The sequence below is a fragment of the Anas platyrhynchos genome, chromosome Z, assembly GCF_047663525.1.
Source record: "Anas platyrhynchos isolate ZD024472 breed Pekin duck chromosome Z, IASCAAS_PekinDuck_T2T, whole genome shotgun sequence".
Taxonomy (NCBI): Eukaryota; Metazoa; Chordata; class Aves; order Anseriformes; family Anatidae; genus Anas; species Anas platyrhynchos.
In genome coordinates, this window is record NC_092621.1 from 55,439,253 (window position 1) to 55,455,102 (window position 15,850).

A 15,850-nucleotide genomic window follows, 5' to 3' on the forward strand; every position below is an offset into this window, starting at 1 on the left:
CTGATATTTTTTAATTGGCATACTCCTAGTATGCCAGTACACAATGATGACACTATGCCGTTCTGTGCATTCGTACAATGTCGTATTGGCTTTTCATCTGGAAGTTGGATATCTTCCCCGAGAATGTAGTCTGTGCCTCCATTGCTGTCAGTGAGCACTGGGAGCTTGTAAGCAGGCAGAACATTGCATTCTAAAACTAATGTCTTGAACAGAGATCACTCTGGAAGTTACGGCACCTCCATCACTGGAGTGCTTTTTCACCATAACCACTCATGATGTGCCTGCTGATTTCTTCGTGTTCCACTCAAGAATGTTTCACCTGACAAAGTGTGCTTTTAAAGTGGGGAAAAGCAGATTGCACCAGCCTAATTACTGGAATTATCTTTCTGCATATTTTTAATAATAAAGCAGATGTTGATTCCAGAAATAATTTACCTCCACTGCAGATTGAAGCCTGTCAAAATCAGCTGCTCTCCCTCTTTGGTATCTGAACCCTCTTCCTGGAACCTGCTGCTCTGATAAGATTATTCTGTGTTGTAGTGGGTTTACGTTGCAAGGTTTTGATAGTGGGGAGTTGCAGGGGTGGTTTCTGTGAGAGGAGTCCAGCAACCGCCCCATGTCAGAGCAGAGCCAGCTCCAAAGGGACCTGCCACTGGCCAGACCCAAGCCAGTAAGCGATGCTGTCTGCTCCGCTGTCAGAGCGTATTTAAAAAGGGGTAAAAAGATGCTGCTACACAGCAGCTGGGAGAGTGAGGAGTGGGAAGCATCCCTGAAGACCCGAAGGTCAGTGCCGCAGGAGGGCAGGAGGTGCTGCAGGCAGGCAGCAGCAGTTCCCCTGCGGGCTGTGCAGGGAGAGGCCCCTGGTGGAGCAGGCTGTCCCCCTGCAGCCCATGGGTCCCCCATGGAGCAGATCTCCACGCTGCAGCCCCCCCATGGGTGGAGGAGCCCCCGCTGGAGCAGGTGGATGTGGCCTGGAGGAAGCTGCGGCCCATGGAAAGCCCCCGCAGGAGCAGGCCCCGGGCCAGAGCTGCAGCCCGTGGAGAGGAGCCCACGTGGAGCAGGGGGTCTGTGGAGAGCTCAGCTGCTCACCCAAGTAAAACCACCACAGTGAACCCTGAGATTAAGTCTCATGCTCTACATGTGTGGGGAAGAAGCCACGGTGCAGGGAACGGGGGTTCCTCAAGCTGGCTGTTTCTTAGGGGAGCCAGTGAAAAGTACCTTCTTGGTCTGTTAATTTCCTCAAACACAGATCTCACATGGAGCTTAGAGCAAATAAAGAGCTTGCCCCTGCAAACCCAGGTGGCAGTGACGCTGGCATGTATTGGTCATAGCAGCACTGGGCTCAGTCTGAGTAAGTGTTGTGGGATGCAAGTAATATGGGCTGATTCTCTGTGAAAACCTTGTGGTTGTATCTTCTGATTGTAAAAATAAAAATGAATTAAAAGAATAAAAAACAAACAAAAAACCAACCAAACAAACAAACAAAAAAAAACACCTCATGCATGCAATAGTGCCAAAGAAGAGTTTTCCTATGGGAAAGAATATCAATATTTCCTTTGAGATGTTTATTTCACTTTCTTTTTTTCTAATGTGATGCAGTAGTTTTATGCTGAACATCACAACTTCTGACTTGTCCCTGAGGCAGTAAAATGAGGATAAGCTGTGTGCAAGTTGCCACTCAGTGAGTTTTATGTATATCACAAGTTCTGGATCCAGTGGTAAAGTTGTTATCATTGCAAATCAGTTTTTCACTCTTTTGATTTTAAGATTCAAACATGCTTGCACATAACCATGGTCAGATGACTGTAGTTTGTTCACAGGAATGCTGCTCTGTTCTTCCTAAAGACAAATATGTAATAGCAAAACTTATTTTAAAATTGTGATATTCATATCTAGATGCCAAATCTTATCAGTTTTTGACAAATTAATAACTAAATAAACACCTCCATTAAAATAATGTCCGTGTTTCTCCTCGGTTATGTTTCTGTTCTACTTGTGCATCAGCAACATTACTTTCATTCACTTCCCACTGTAGCCTGGTAGGAATTTCACAGGAAAGCACTGGAAAAATGTATGAAATCACCTTTATGTTTGTTTGTTTTTTTTTTCTTCTTTTATTGTCTGTGATTCCATTTAAAAAGAACATCATACCATTTACCCACATCATGCAGGAAAAAGTAGCAGGCAAATAACAAATGAAATTTACATTCACAAAGATTCTACTTCAAATAATCTGGCTGCTTGGAGGGTACTGCATGCATCGTAAAGAACGCTGGGAAGCATTTCTACTAGAAAATGCATTGTTAGATTGAGTTTTGCTCTGTGCATGTGTGTGAGCGAGAGAGAGAGGGGGAGAGAGAGAGAAAACAAGCAATTTTTTTAATGGCGGTAGTGAAACATTTTACTAACTCAGCACATGAAGAAACGGTATCTTGATAACATATTCAGAATGGATACAGACAAGTTTCAGATACATAAGACGTTACTTTGAGGTCACAACAGCTGATTTCTAACAACGCTTATTCTAGCACAGTAAGCTTGGCAAAAAGATGTATTCAGCAGCATTGGTATGGTGTTTCTTGATGAAGGAGAGGGGCTAGGAAGGACCTAAGCCAACATACGGTACTAGAAACATAGACAGAGGAACTCCAAAGTGATCTAGCACATGATCTCGTATCTCGTTTTATTTTAAACACAAGAGTATCATTCATGATCAATATTGCAGTCTGATTTCATATGGCTTTCTCTAAAGATATATGTGAGTTCACAAAGGTCAATGGCAAACTCAATTATCCGCCCTCCAAAAGGTGGAGGCCCTTTGACTTTTTTTTAGTAGCCAGAAAGGTCTTGGAGCTGTGGAGGAAAACGGCTGCAGTGTGTAGCCACCGACCTTTCAGTGTAAATAAAAACTATTCAACAACCCTCCCCCCAAACAAAACATAACAAAAAGCAGAAGAAAATGGAAAAGAAAAGAAAAGAAAAGAAAAGAAAAGAAAAGAAAAGAAAAGAAAAGAAAAGAAAAGAAAAGAAAAGAAAAGAAAAGAAAAGAAAAGAAAAGAAAAGAAAAGAAAAGAAAAGAAAAGAAAAGAAAAGAAAAGAAAAGAAAAGAAAAACCAACAACAACAGCAACAAACAAAACTCATTTACCTGAGTTTGAACAGACCAGAGATGCAAATAAAACAATGGCATGAAATGACAAAGAGAAATTCAGAATCCAAACAATGAACCATACTTCTCTTTGGTCTTAAGTTCTTCAACACCTGCTTGAGTGCTGAGGGGGAAGGTGTCTGAGACAATGCTTCTAACATCCATACATGTGCCAAAGGTGTCAGGCACCGTGTTGGCAGTTCAGGGTGGGAAGGGAAATGGGTGGGCACCAGGGAGGGGGCAGTGCCTGCTTTTGAGTCTGTTCTGAGTAGCTTAGGCATTTTGGGGAGGGAGGAATGAATTGGGGGGAAGCCCAGAACTCATGCAAGGTGCCAAAAGTTATGTGATGCAAAAACAAGTAAAAACTGCCCCGTACCTGTGGTAGGTCTTCTGTCACGGGTGTTTATTGAAAGAAAAGGAAAAATAAAAGGAAAACCAGCAGTTCACACCTGACTGAGCTCTGTGCTGTCCATGAAAAACGGGCTGCTGTCAGTCTGGAGAGCTAAGGTAAAGAAGTGACGGCACAGCTGGGCTGGGAAGCTCCCACAATGAAAAACACTCAGCAAGCATTACTTAACAAGACACCTCTCCTGTCCCTCCTGCTCTGTGAGCCTAGCTTGCAGTGTACTAAACTCAGCTCAGAGTTCTCATGGCCTTTTTCAGAGTTTGGGTCTGGATGTTCCCACAGCTCAGGAGCTCAGCTCACAGAATAAAATACCTTATTTTTAATACTCTGAGTGCAGAAATACCACTACTTACTTGTGATATTTGAGCACAGGCCATGCAAGATCCTGACTTAGACCAATCAGTCAATGACACAGCTGTTGAGGCGCACTTAGGAAAAAAAAAAAAGATACCAAATACTCCTCCTTTCTATCCCTGCTGACCCTCTCTTCTCTCTTTTCTTCATCTTCCACACACATGTGCACACATGTGTCCATCAAGGTGCAAGTGATACTGTGAAAAACAACAATCAACAACTGGCAGTACCCTCCAATAAATAGAAGACTGGGCAGCAAACCCTGATTCTACCCCAGGGACAGTATCTGGCTGGATGAAGAGGTGAGTCCATGATGGGGGCTAGGGAAAGGTCAACAAGCAAGTTTTAGAGAAAGCCCAAAGCAAAGCAGAACAAGCTCATCTTCTTGTTTGATTGTTTGATTGATTGATTGATTGATTGTAGACTCCTCCAGAACAAGGCCAGGGGAGAATAGGAACAGATATATTCCTATCAGCAAGGGCACATGTATGTTGCTTCTACTTATATATTAGAGAACATAGGCCACTGACATTTGTCAGAGTTTTTCGGAAGTTTTGATGTTGGCATGTCAGTAGATTTCACTGCCAATGAGTGGCTGAAGCAAAGAGCCTGGCTGTCTGCCTTTTATTTTTCAGGGGTGTTGGATTTAGTTCCCTCTCAGAGCACCAAAAATAGCTGCTGCCTCTGTGACAGGGGAGTTTTCAGTTCTTTGAGGTCTACTTAAACAGGCTGAAATTAGTAGTTGCTGAATTTGCATGGGGTGAGCAGGACACTCTCCCTGGAAAATGATAAATTGCTCAGCACTACTGTGCCATACCCAAGCATTGATAAAGAGATAAAGAGTGTTCTGGGTCATTAAAGTCTTAGCAGGAGACTCATCTTGCTTTAAATGAAAGTTAGGGCAAAAAAAACCACCGACATTATCTGAAAGAGTAAAACCTGCCTTCTGTCTTCCCTGCAAAACCCATGGCGGCGTGAACAAGACTGAATGTGTCTTGTTTGCAGATCCAACTTGAAACAGGTTGCTTCTTTATCAGCTGGTTCTGACTTGCAGATGAAATATCCTCAGCCTCCACCTTGGGTTTAGTAGAACCTTAGGACTGAAGCCAGTTGGGAAGCAGCGAGGACTGCTGGTACACCCAAATAGTAAATGGATGAGGAGGACAAAAAATATTTCTTTTGTATCATAAAAGCTTTTTCTTACTTAGAGATGTGCTAAAAGACAGAGTTCACATTAGTTCATATTAGTTTACATAGTTAAGGTAACAAGCCTTAACGATGATGCTTCTGCTACCTTGAAAGGATGATAAATACCTTTTAAAATTTATTCAGGGAAGTACTGGAATCTTTGCCTAAACTCAGTTGTGCTGAACAAGTGAAGTAAAGAAGTTCAATTGGAGTAAAATGTTTTATTTTAGGTACATAATGAGGTATTTCAGATTGCATTCCTTTTTGTTGTCAGTAGAAAGCATATATTTGCTTCCAAATCTGTTCCAGGTACTTAAGAAGGATATGTTGCTCCCATGACCGGGAGAAACAATGCTAATTTTGCCAGGCAAACAACGATTCTCCTACAAGATTGTGAGACAGGGATGCTGTGATGCTCTTGCAGCAGCTATGTAGAGATGTGGCCACATGCAAAAACATAGGAGCAGCTCTTCAGGTAACAGGCCAGATAACTTAGTAAGTGACTGTGTTCAAAATAAGTCTGTTTGTATATGCAACTGCATATGTGGACTAGCAAGTCAACTTCTCCAGTAGAACTTGGCTTTTCTTTTGCAGTTACTCAGTGCTTGTAGCACTGTACTGGAAAACATCTGTGTCTAGGAAAGGCTTTCAAGATAATAGAGAGATTTTTTCCTACCTTACTAGAATCAATGGATGCCCCACACTGTTATAATACTAATTAGCTCCTGCACAGCACTAGAGGAGCATTGTGCAATTCATCCTTACTATGTCCCTTTACAGTAGGTATTGACTGAAACCTGCATTTTACAGCTGGAGAAAATGGGGCAGAAAAATAAGTCATCTCCTCAAGGCAGCAGAGTAACTTAGCATGAGACAAAGGAGGCAAATGTAAGATCTCAGGATCTTCAGGGCCATATCTTCAGGCCACCACTCTCTTCCACAGCTGCAGAGAAGGGTGGGCAGGACACAGCAGTAACAATATTCTGCAGAGCGAATGTCTGTCCTGAAAGCACTGCTGGGAATGAGATTGCAGACTACAGCACTAGGCAGAAAGAGGAAGTTTAGTTAATTAGAGTGACCAAAATTCTCGGACATTGACTTCAAAGGGGTGGGAAGGTCCTTTAAGAGAGCACCCCACACCCCACTGTGGTTCCAGCTCTCTGTATGGCACCTGTCAGACCAAATCTACTCCTTCAAGTTAAGTGTATGGCTAATTCCCAAAGTGGCATGACTCTTGCTTAGATTCTGAGGCATTTTAACTTCTGCCAGCATCTGAAGGCAGATGACTCACTACTTCCACAGTTCTGAGTGATGTCAGCTGTGTAAGCCATGCATGATTTACCTTCCAAATAATCTCTTATTTATGCCAGTGATGGAATTAAAACTGAAAAGCTCTGATTCCACGGGAGAACTGAGACATTATTTCCAAGGGCAGATGTGGTCAACAACAAATGGCTAGTGTGACCCAATCAACAAGAACAGTAATAAATATAACTAATAATTATCATCAGTAATAATAATAATAAATAATTAAAGAAAATTAAAGAGGCCACTGTTCACACTCAGTGAACACTTCTTCCTGCTTTGGGTCAAAATGCATGTGAGGTTGTTCCTTTTCTATGCTTAATGTACAGTTGCCTTATTTAACATACATATTACTATGGCTTATAATAAAAGTTGTGTAGTCTGCAGCTTTTTAATCTTTACATCCATTCAGAGGCATCTACTGGATATGACTATGTACAAAAAAAGGAATAGATGAGTCCTGGGGTAAGAGGGAAAGGGAATAGGCAGAGGGGAATGGGAAGCGAAGGAACTCCTAGTGAGCAGTAGAGGATAGAGGTGGGCAGGGCTGCGTGATGGATGGCAAGATTGTAAATCCCCATTGGGCAAAAGAGAAATCCTTTGCAGTACTGTTAGTGCCCATCTAACAGTCTGCAGCTATCACTTCTTGAACATGTCCTGCAGGGGCCCTGGTAGGTATTTGATGACTGTGTCTAGAATGCTCTCTTCTTCCTCCTCCTCCTCGTCCCCACAGCCAGGAGGGATCGCCTTCTTTGGACGCGTCAGACTCCCTTCAGCATTAGCTTCCAGTGCAGCCTGGGCCTCTGCTTCCTTTTCCTCCTTCTTCTTTATCCCATACTGCAGGAGAGAGAGAACACATTGTCAGTCACACACTGGATGGGATGGCAGATGAAGGCAGACATCACTCATGGTGCCTCATATGCACATCGCTGCTTTTGTTTCTTCACAGACCCCCAAATTATCAGTCCTAACAACTCTTCCCTATATGCAGCCCAGTGGATGGGCGGCTCTCTCCAGACAGGATGGTCAGATGCTCAGATCATTCAGAAACAAGCATGGCAGAGAATCTGGGACTATATAGCTGTGGGTTTAACAAAGACAATAATAGCTGTGTGTGTTAATAGAGTTTTGGGCTGTTACTCTGCTGCTGTTGAACCTACCCTGTTCTATTACCAAGTCTGATGCTCAAGGTCTTCATCTGAAATGATTCTGAAATTCCATCTGCAACATTTTAGTGTAAAGGATTAGGGATGAGGCAAAACTTCAGAAACAAACAAAACAAAACAGAAACACACAAAAAACTATTCTCAACAAAATAAAGCAAACCAGAAAGGACAGAGCGCAGTAAAGATGACAGTTTTAGACATTCTCATGTGAGAGATTTTCTATACCAGCCCATCCCTGTTCTTTTGGTATAAATGGGACAGAAAGACATCTCAATGAAAACAAACCTTCATAAGAAACTCTGACTGTATGTGCACACCAAACTCTACACTTCTTGGAGTAAAGCTGACACCCTGTCTAGAGAGAAACATCTTTATGACTGCAGGTATAATGGATACCTGAAATTTGCCACTCCCATTGAGAATTAAAGGCATGCAACTATGACTTTGCATGAATAACCAGAATTTCATTTTATGATTTTATATTCAAAATGCTAGATTTAATGGGAAAGTAAAGATATGCCTGAGTGAATCAGACTGAGCAGAGGAGTGCTGTAGTATCCCTGCTCCCACAGTGACATGGATTTTGTTTCCAACTTCTAGTTTGGAGGCATGTCCAAGGAAAATAATTTCTGCACCACCAGCTCTCATCACTCCTCAGCCTCCACACATTTCTGCAAAAGTGTTTGCACCAAAATTTTAGAGATAATAGTGATGATGAAAATAAAATCAACTCAAACTGTCACATGTAAATCTACAGCAACAAGGATACCTGCAAGCTACCTTCTTTATCACTTACAATTATTTCAGTTCAGCTACACGAGAGAGGCATTTGACCTTTGTGAGGAAGGGGAAGGGCATTCAATTTTGCTATAACAGCTGTCAGCTTCAAAACTCTTGCTGTGTAAGAGCCACTCTTTTATTTCTGCCTAAATATTAATTACAGTACCCAAATGAATTAAGATTGCTCTCAGTATACTGGAACTGTGAGGTAACTAGCCAATCTAAGCCCTGCAAAAGCTAGCAGAACACTTTGTATGAACAAGGACCTCTGAAAAGAAAATTAGATATGATTTCAAAAAGATAAAAGAATTGTGTTGGTACAAAGTGTTCAGTATTTTCTCAGTATCAATAGTCATCATTCATATTTAGGATGACAGTCTGCAAGGTTGAAACCAGCAACTTCAAAAATAGCTAGTTCTCTAAATCAGTTCTTCCAAGCCAAAATGTTCATTAATGACATTTATCTTACAATTTTTATACCCAGTGGATGCCAGTCACACCAGATTTCATGGGGGAGATGCTCAAGACAAATGATGATCTGAGGCAAAGGAAGCCATCTGATTGATTTGCAGCCACAGGGCTGAACACTAAAAAAGAAGATCCAACATAGTGTAGCCAGCACTGCAGGGGAAATGAGACATGCTGCAAGCCTGCAGACCACTTATGGCTGACTTGTTCCTCTCAAGTTACAGGTAAATGTCCCCAGGTGTTTCCCAGCATCTTTTATCTACGGACATGACTTTGCTTTGCCAGCTACAGGAGAAGTAGTGGAGACAGCACAAATCACAATAACCCACCAGTCCTCTGCAGCTGCCAAATCCTCTGTCTCATTACAATGACCAGCTCATGGCCAGTGGACTCTATAGCTTGTGAACTTGTTGAACAAACATCCAGGGCACAGTAAACTAAAACAACTAAAACAAAATAACCACTCAAGTGCTCAATGGCCCTCAGTGACTGCCCTTAGTTCTTACAGTATATGGCCAGTCTTACTGCTTATTCAGTCTTATACTTTAAGGATGGTGGTAATTTTTAATGCTGTTTATAATAAAAATGTAATGTTGTGTAATTTGCAGGTGAATAAAATGGTATTTTTTAGGACTGAAATTGCTTCAGATGAAGTTGCATTAGAGAGAGTCCTGAAGTAACAGGTACAAAATTAAAACAAGCATCTTGGTGTCTTCACTTTAAATATTTTATGTTAAGTCAATTGTTAAGTCAATATATAACTGAAATCTATGTATATATATAACCAAAAAAAAAAAAAAAAAACCACAAAAACAAACAAACAAACAAAAAAACACCACTCTTTTCATTCTCTGGCATTCCTGAAGATGGGAGAATATTGCATTACCTCCAAAACATGTGAAGGATGAGAACAATTTCATCTTTTTTTCAAAGTTCAGCCCCACAAAGTTTAATATCAGAAGCTGCATTTGGTGATTATCTGCTTGACCTTCATTTATGCCATCATATAGTTAATAGCATTTTAAACTACCTTGTCCTTACTATGCTGTTATATGAGTATTGTTTGCACTGCATCATATGTTGGTAAAAAACGGTAGGGTGGAGTCCTCAGGCATCAGTTGGAGACTTTACCCCCCACTCACTGACTGCACATCAGGAAAGAAGCAGGCTAACAAGGCTGCCATTGACCTACAACTTACTTCCACTATTACTTCTGCTTTGCACAGGAAGCCGAAGCAAGTGCAAGATCCAGAAACAGGCTGGAAATTAGATCTAACTCTAATGGCACTAAGGGTAATAGGGAATAGGGGGACTGATGAGCCAATGTGCGATTGCAGCTAAAATGTCAAAGCACTAAAAATATACTTAGTATTACTTATGACAAGCTACCACTGCTTGCTAAACATGAACAAATCTCTCTAGCAAATATCTAGGTCACAGGATAAATAATTCAGTAACATCATATTTAAGACACCTGCGGAAAGTTGCTACTTATCTCTGGGTCAGTGTTGGAGCTGACTCCTCAGGACGACAGCTGCAATCAAGGTTCAAATGAATGGCTGTCTGTGGGTTAGATTTGGAACTGACTCCTTAGGATCAAGTGATTTCCTTGGAGAAACTAAGGAAATACAGAAAGCCACGGTCATGGAGTTTTGAGAAAAATACAAAGACAACTCCAAAGATGCAGGTTGGGACCAGCAGAAGATACCCAGAGAAGAGAATCTAGGTGCCCGAGAACAACTTGCTGCTAAGGTGAACATCGCAACCCACTGACTTGCACAAGATACCCGTGGGACTTCTGTACCCTGGATGGTGACTCAAAAGTACCAACAGAGTGGGCTTGCTGACCTTGGAAGACCTTGGGGATCTGGAGGAGCTTAAAATAATCACAACATTATCCTACTAATATTTACTGTGATTGTATGCTGTTGAGATTATTATAGTCACGTGCTGCCAGTTGCAATATTTAAACATAATCATATCATATTGCACACTTCCAAACTTAAACAAACATAACATACATAATTGTATCTGCTATTTCCATGGTTGAACTAGCATATTTTATAAGTCTGTATAAGTTACTATGCATCACTATGTATATACTTTATATGGTCACATATAAAGCTTCTTTCATCACTGGGAATTTTCACTGCACAATTTTCTTCCCTCCTAATACATGGACAAGCAGATAATGAGGACTGGTGCTCTTGCTGCTTGCTTCAGACATGTCTTGCAGAACATACTTGCAGTGTCAGCTTCTGTGAATGTAAGGAAGGTACACAAAGGAATGCTTTAATCTTTTCAGTAGAGAAGGAACCATGTTCCCTTGGCTAGCTTGACCTCTTCACAGCTCTGACTAGCACAAGATTCAGCTGACACAGAGTGTGCATGTGAGGCCTACAGTGGGCAGCGGGATGCAGGTAAATATTATAATGCTTTGCTAAGAGAAATCCATGAAGGTCTTGAGAGATGGAATTCTGTAGTGGAAAAGCACATCCTAGGAGGACCCATCTAAAGGTTGGACTAGATAAACTTAGAGGTCTTTTCCAACGTGAATGGCCCTATGATTCTGTGATTCTGTGACCAGCAGCTGTCAACCAAGTCACAGAATCACACAATTGTTAAAGTCAGAAGGGACCTCTGGAGGTCATCTGGTCCAACCCGCTACTGAAGCTAAGACACCCAGAGCAGGTTGCCCAGGACCATGTCCAGGTGACTTTTGAAGATGTCCATGGAGGGAGACTCCACAAGCTCTCTGGGCAACCTGTGCCAGTGCTCTCTCACTGGCACATGGGAAAGTTTTTCCTGATATTCAGATGTAACCTACTTATCCCCTGCTGTGTTGTCCCTCCTGCAGATGTCCAGGTGGTTAAAGTCCCCCAAGTCTCCTCTACTGTGGCTACATCTGGATGGTTGGTATCTGGAGGTGTGCATAAAGGCATCCCACAACACAGCTCTGCACCATTTGTGGTGATGGGAATTGTTCATGGTTGTCTTCACCGTGGATGACTGGCAATGTTGCTGTTTCACTGAGAAAAAAACTCTTCCCAAGGCGCTCTGAGAAGCCTGAAATTAGTCATCAGTCTGCATCCCAAGAAAAAAAGCTGCATATCAGCTAACAGTTTACATTTCTAGGAAAAGTTTGGCATACGAGTGATGCTGGTTACATTTCTTTTCGGGGAATTCATGGTTTTGTGTGGTTGCTGAGTCTATGAACAGATGTGGCCAATACAGCCGTCTCTGGAACTGCTGTTTTATTTCCTTGTTGAGCTTTTGAAAGATATCTGAGAGATTTCAATGCACGTTTCTTATCTTGCTTCATATACAAATTACAAGACACCTTTTCTCTTCTTACACAGCCCTGTCTATGAAATTTAATTCACATTCCACCCCACAACAACAACAAAAACATAATTATCAGCCAAAGTTGAAAATATATATTTAGAGAAGACGATCAGAGGGCAACTTGCCCACCCTGCTACGTCAGGGGTCACCATGACCTGAATATGTCTTTTTCTTAGAGACCTCAGCTGCTGAAGAATTCTCACCTACTCTGGAACTTTGCAACCATTTACAATTAGAAGATTTATCCTTGTAATTAACCAGATTCATTCTGAAATTCCTTTTTAAATCAAAGAAATCTGGAAAACTGAAAAGACACAGGTATAAGAAAAAGATTTCTCTTTCAACTGTCCTGTTGGGCTTCACTTATTATTTGTCATGCTATTCTTTCTTCTTCATTACCAAAGGGAACACTCATCTGGTGTTCTTCCAATCTTCATGTTATTGACTCATGAAACCTTCTGCCAAGAACACATGTAGAATATTGGGTTTTCAGGACAAGGTTTTGGTAGTGGGGAAGGTAGTGGGGAAGGCTGCTTTTCTCCCAGAGAAGAGTCCATCCCCATGTCAGCCAGGAGCCAGACCCAGCTGGCTCCAAAAGGGACCCACCACTAGCCAGAGTTGTGACTATCGCTGATGCTGGTTGGGCCTCCGTGAGAGCAGATTTAAGAAAGGGAACAGACTGCTGCTACGCAGCAGCTAGGAGAGAGAGGGGTGAGAAGCAGCCCTGCAGCCCCCAGGTGAGTGCAGCAGGAGGGCAGGAGGTGCTGCAGGCAGGCAGCAGCAGTTCCCCTGCGGGCTGTGCAGGGAGAGGCCCCTGGTGGAGCAGGCTGTCCCCCTGCACATCGCAGGTAGTGGAGAAAAATCGTCTCCTTTCCTTCACCTTCAAAATGATGGGACTACTTTGAGTATTCCCTTTTCATTTACACAATATGCTGTGATTTTTCTGAAAAGGCTAGGTATGAAGAACTTTCACATGGTATAAAGAGCTTTACAGTCTTCTGTTTTCTGCATAAACTTGTCTCAGTGGCATGCTACTGTACCACTTAATTTACCTGATATTAAATTAAATTTGAACTTTGTGGACATGGCAGAAATAGAAGTCCTAACCGTAACAAGTTAAAATGAACACGATATTAATATAGCTATCCCAGGGTATCTCCATACTGAATTCCCTTTCTATGATCATGTCAAAGAGCTTCACCCTGCAGCAGCTTATTTCAATATTCTGTCCAATTTATTGTTTGTAGCCTATGCAAAGCAGAAACTAATTCTCAAGATATTTACCTCCAAAAAGTGAAAATATATTCCTTTTGAATAGTGGCATACTATATGTGGACACAGCCTTATGAAAATGATGCCTTTGTTGTGATGTATATATAGCATACCAGCTGTTGTTATAGGAAACCTCCATTTCCTGTGTCTTCCCCATGTAAAACTGAGCTGCCACGATTGCTAACATGAGTCATGCTCAACATTTCTGCATCTGCTTATGTACACAAAATTTCATACATATATTTTGCTGAAGAAAAAAAAAAAAAAAAGTACATGCTATCTTTGGCATAAGCAAAAACATTCATATCTTTGTCTTAGAGTCTTGCTTTCCATTCTCAGAGCACTTTGTGAAGAGTTATTAAATAATCCCCAGGTAATTCCTAGGAAATCATTGTCCCCATTACATTAAATTGCCTCCAAGGCAGTAGAAGGAGATGGCACTGAAGCTTATAGATGTTTCCACCGATGGAGCAACGCCAAATTTGTCAAGACAGAGGGAGAATTCCCAGTAGATGACTACATCCAACACCAAAGCTACCACTTGCGAAGACCCTGGTGCATGCTCTGAACACTCTGATCCCTTTTCTGAGTGGTGCCAAAGCTTGTTATTTCATCATGAACCTGCTGTTGATTCTGCTCTTTCCTTTCCTCACTGAGTACTCTTTATTTTATTTATTTATTTTTTCTTTCTTTCTTATAAATTATTAAACCAAACTGAATGGTGAAAAATCAGGTCTCTTATATCAGAAAGGCTTCCTTCCTGACACGGTTACTAGATATCTGATTTATATGGCATTGGCTAAGGCAGGGCACAGAAAGAGAGCAGAGTCTGAACAGTGCTCTTGCACAGTTAAAAGCTGGCAATCCATACACCTCAAGAAAAAAAGGAGCCACAGATATTCTTCACTTATTCTAGTCATAATGTAAATTGCTTGCTCTAGCCTGACCCAGAAGAACATCTTTTGTGTAAATATGGCATGTGTACAGCACTTTCCTGTTTTTTGTTGTTTGTTCTTTTTATTTATTTATTTTTAAACGGAGTAGTTTTCATTAAGCACAAAGAGAGACTGTTTGCAGTAAAGATAGTTATGCTTTGTGCTTTAGTACATCTATCAAAATTTAAACAAATATTGCACATTAACCAGTCTGAAGGTCTTCTCCTTTGGCAACCAAATTAAGGTAGAAAAACTATTGCTGATGTTATGATTTCTGAGATCTTTGTCTCATTTTGGGCAGGGGGGAATTTTTCAAGGACTGAATTCAGAGAACAGAACAAAAACAATGTTGTGCATTTGTAAAAGACACTTCATGAATTGCTAGTGCATTGATTGCTGTGAACATTCACTAGACTAACAGTACAGAGACCTCGAGTCAGAACCTAATTCAGGGATTCACCACAAAAACCCGAGGAATACTGAAGACTGTGTTGGAACTCAGCCAGCGCTCCTGGGTTCTCTAGTTTCTTTTGTAACCCACTGACCAAGTAATTGCTTGACCAAGTAATCCAGCTTGTTTGAAAGATCTAGCAGAACTGTCATGAAAGGAATAGACTTGCAGGAGGAATTACTTCAGGCAGGGGTCAACCATTTTATATTCTGGTGAGCTGCCACCACAAGCAGGGCTAATCAATGACACCATGAAAGCTGTGCAATTGTTTCTGTGTTTTGCAGAGGCTAAAAGACAAAACTCATGGCTGGACAGAAAGCCTTTAAAACAAAGTTGATTTGAGAGTCCAAAGCAGGAACAAAAAACAACGCTTTGCAGATTGCCCTTGAATGATAATGACAAAGGTCTTCTATCAGTACACACTGCACTGTCAGGAGGTGACAGGTTTATGCTGCTGAATATCTACTTTCACAGCTTGCTAGGAAAACAGCTGACAACTGCCTGTGTTTACAGCTGGTGAATTGGACTATTCTTCCCAAGGTTATTTATTCTGTACTGTGATCAGTCTGGGATGATCAAATCCTCTGTGCTAGCCGATAGCAGATGAAGAAGGTGGTCCTGTTGGTCATAACGCATGCACACCTCTGTAGGTGTAGTAGTTGACCTGGGTGGCTGGTCATCTCCAAACTATGCCTGGCTCTCTCAGCAGGCTGACTGGTGTTACAAAATGTCTCCATTATTTGGCATATCCTAAGCTGCCAAATGTAGTCTCCAACTCCACCTTTGTAGAACTATGCTTAGAGAAACATGGGCCACCTTGCAGACATGCAAAGGCCTGGAGAGATGCAATAGCCAAAAAAAAGCAGCTCACTGCTGCTTTCGTCCATTATTCCAAGGCTGACTCAGCAAACTGAGATAGAAAGATGCAGAGATCAGGGAGCACAGCAGGCTGGCCACTTAGCAGTTTGCAGATATTAAGGCATAGCAGTGGGAGGATGATTTGTATACTGATTGGCATAAAGACTGTTTGGAG

At 41.7% G+C, this 15,850-nt stretch overlaps 1 protein-coding gene across 1 annotated transcript in view; it reads right to left on the reverse strand.

Annotated features, from left to right (window-relative positions):
- Positions 1-2,763: 2,763 nt before the first annotated feature.
- The window catches only part of CPLX1 (complexin 1), a 125,235-nt gene continuing 112,148 nt past the window's right edge, over positions 2,764-15,850 (reverse strand). The window contains exon 4 of the mRNA XM_072031364.1: positions 2,764-7,237. Within this exon, the coding sequence (XP_071887465.1) occupies positions 7,040-7,237 (198 nt within the window). The 3' untranslated portion in view covers positions 2,764-7,039. The remainder of the gene's footprint in view (positions 7,238-15,850) is intronic.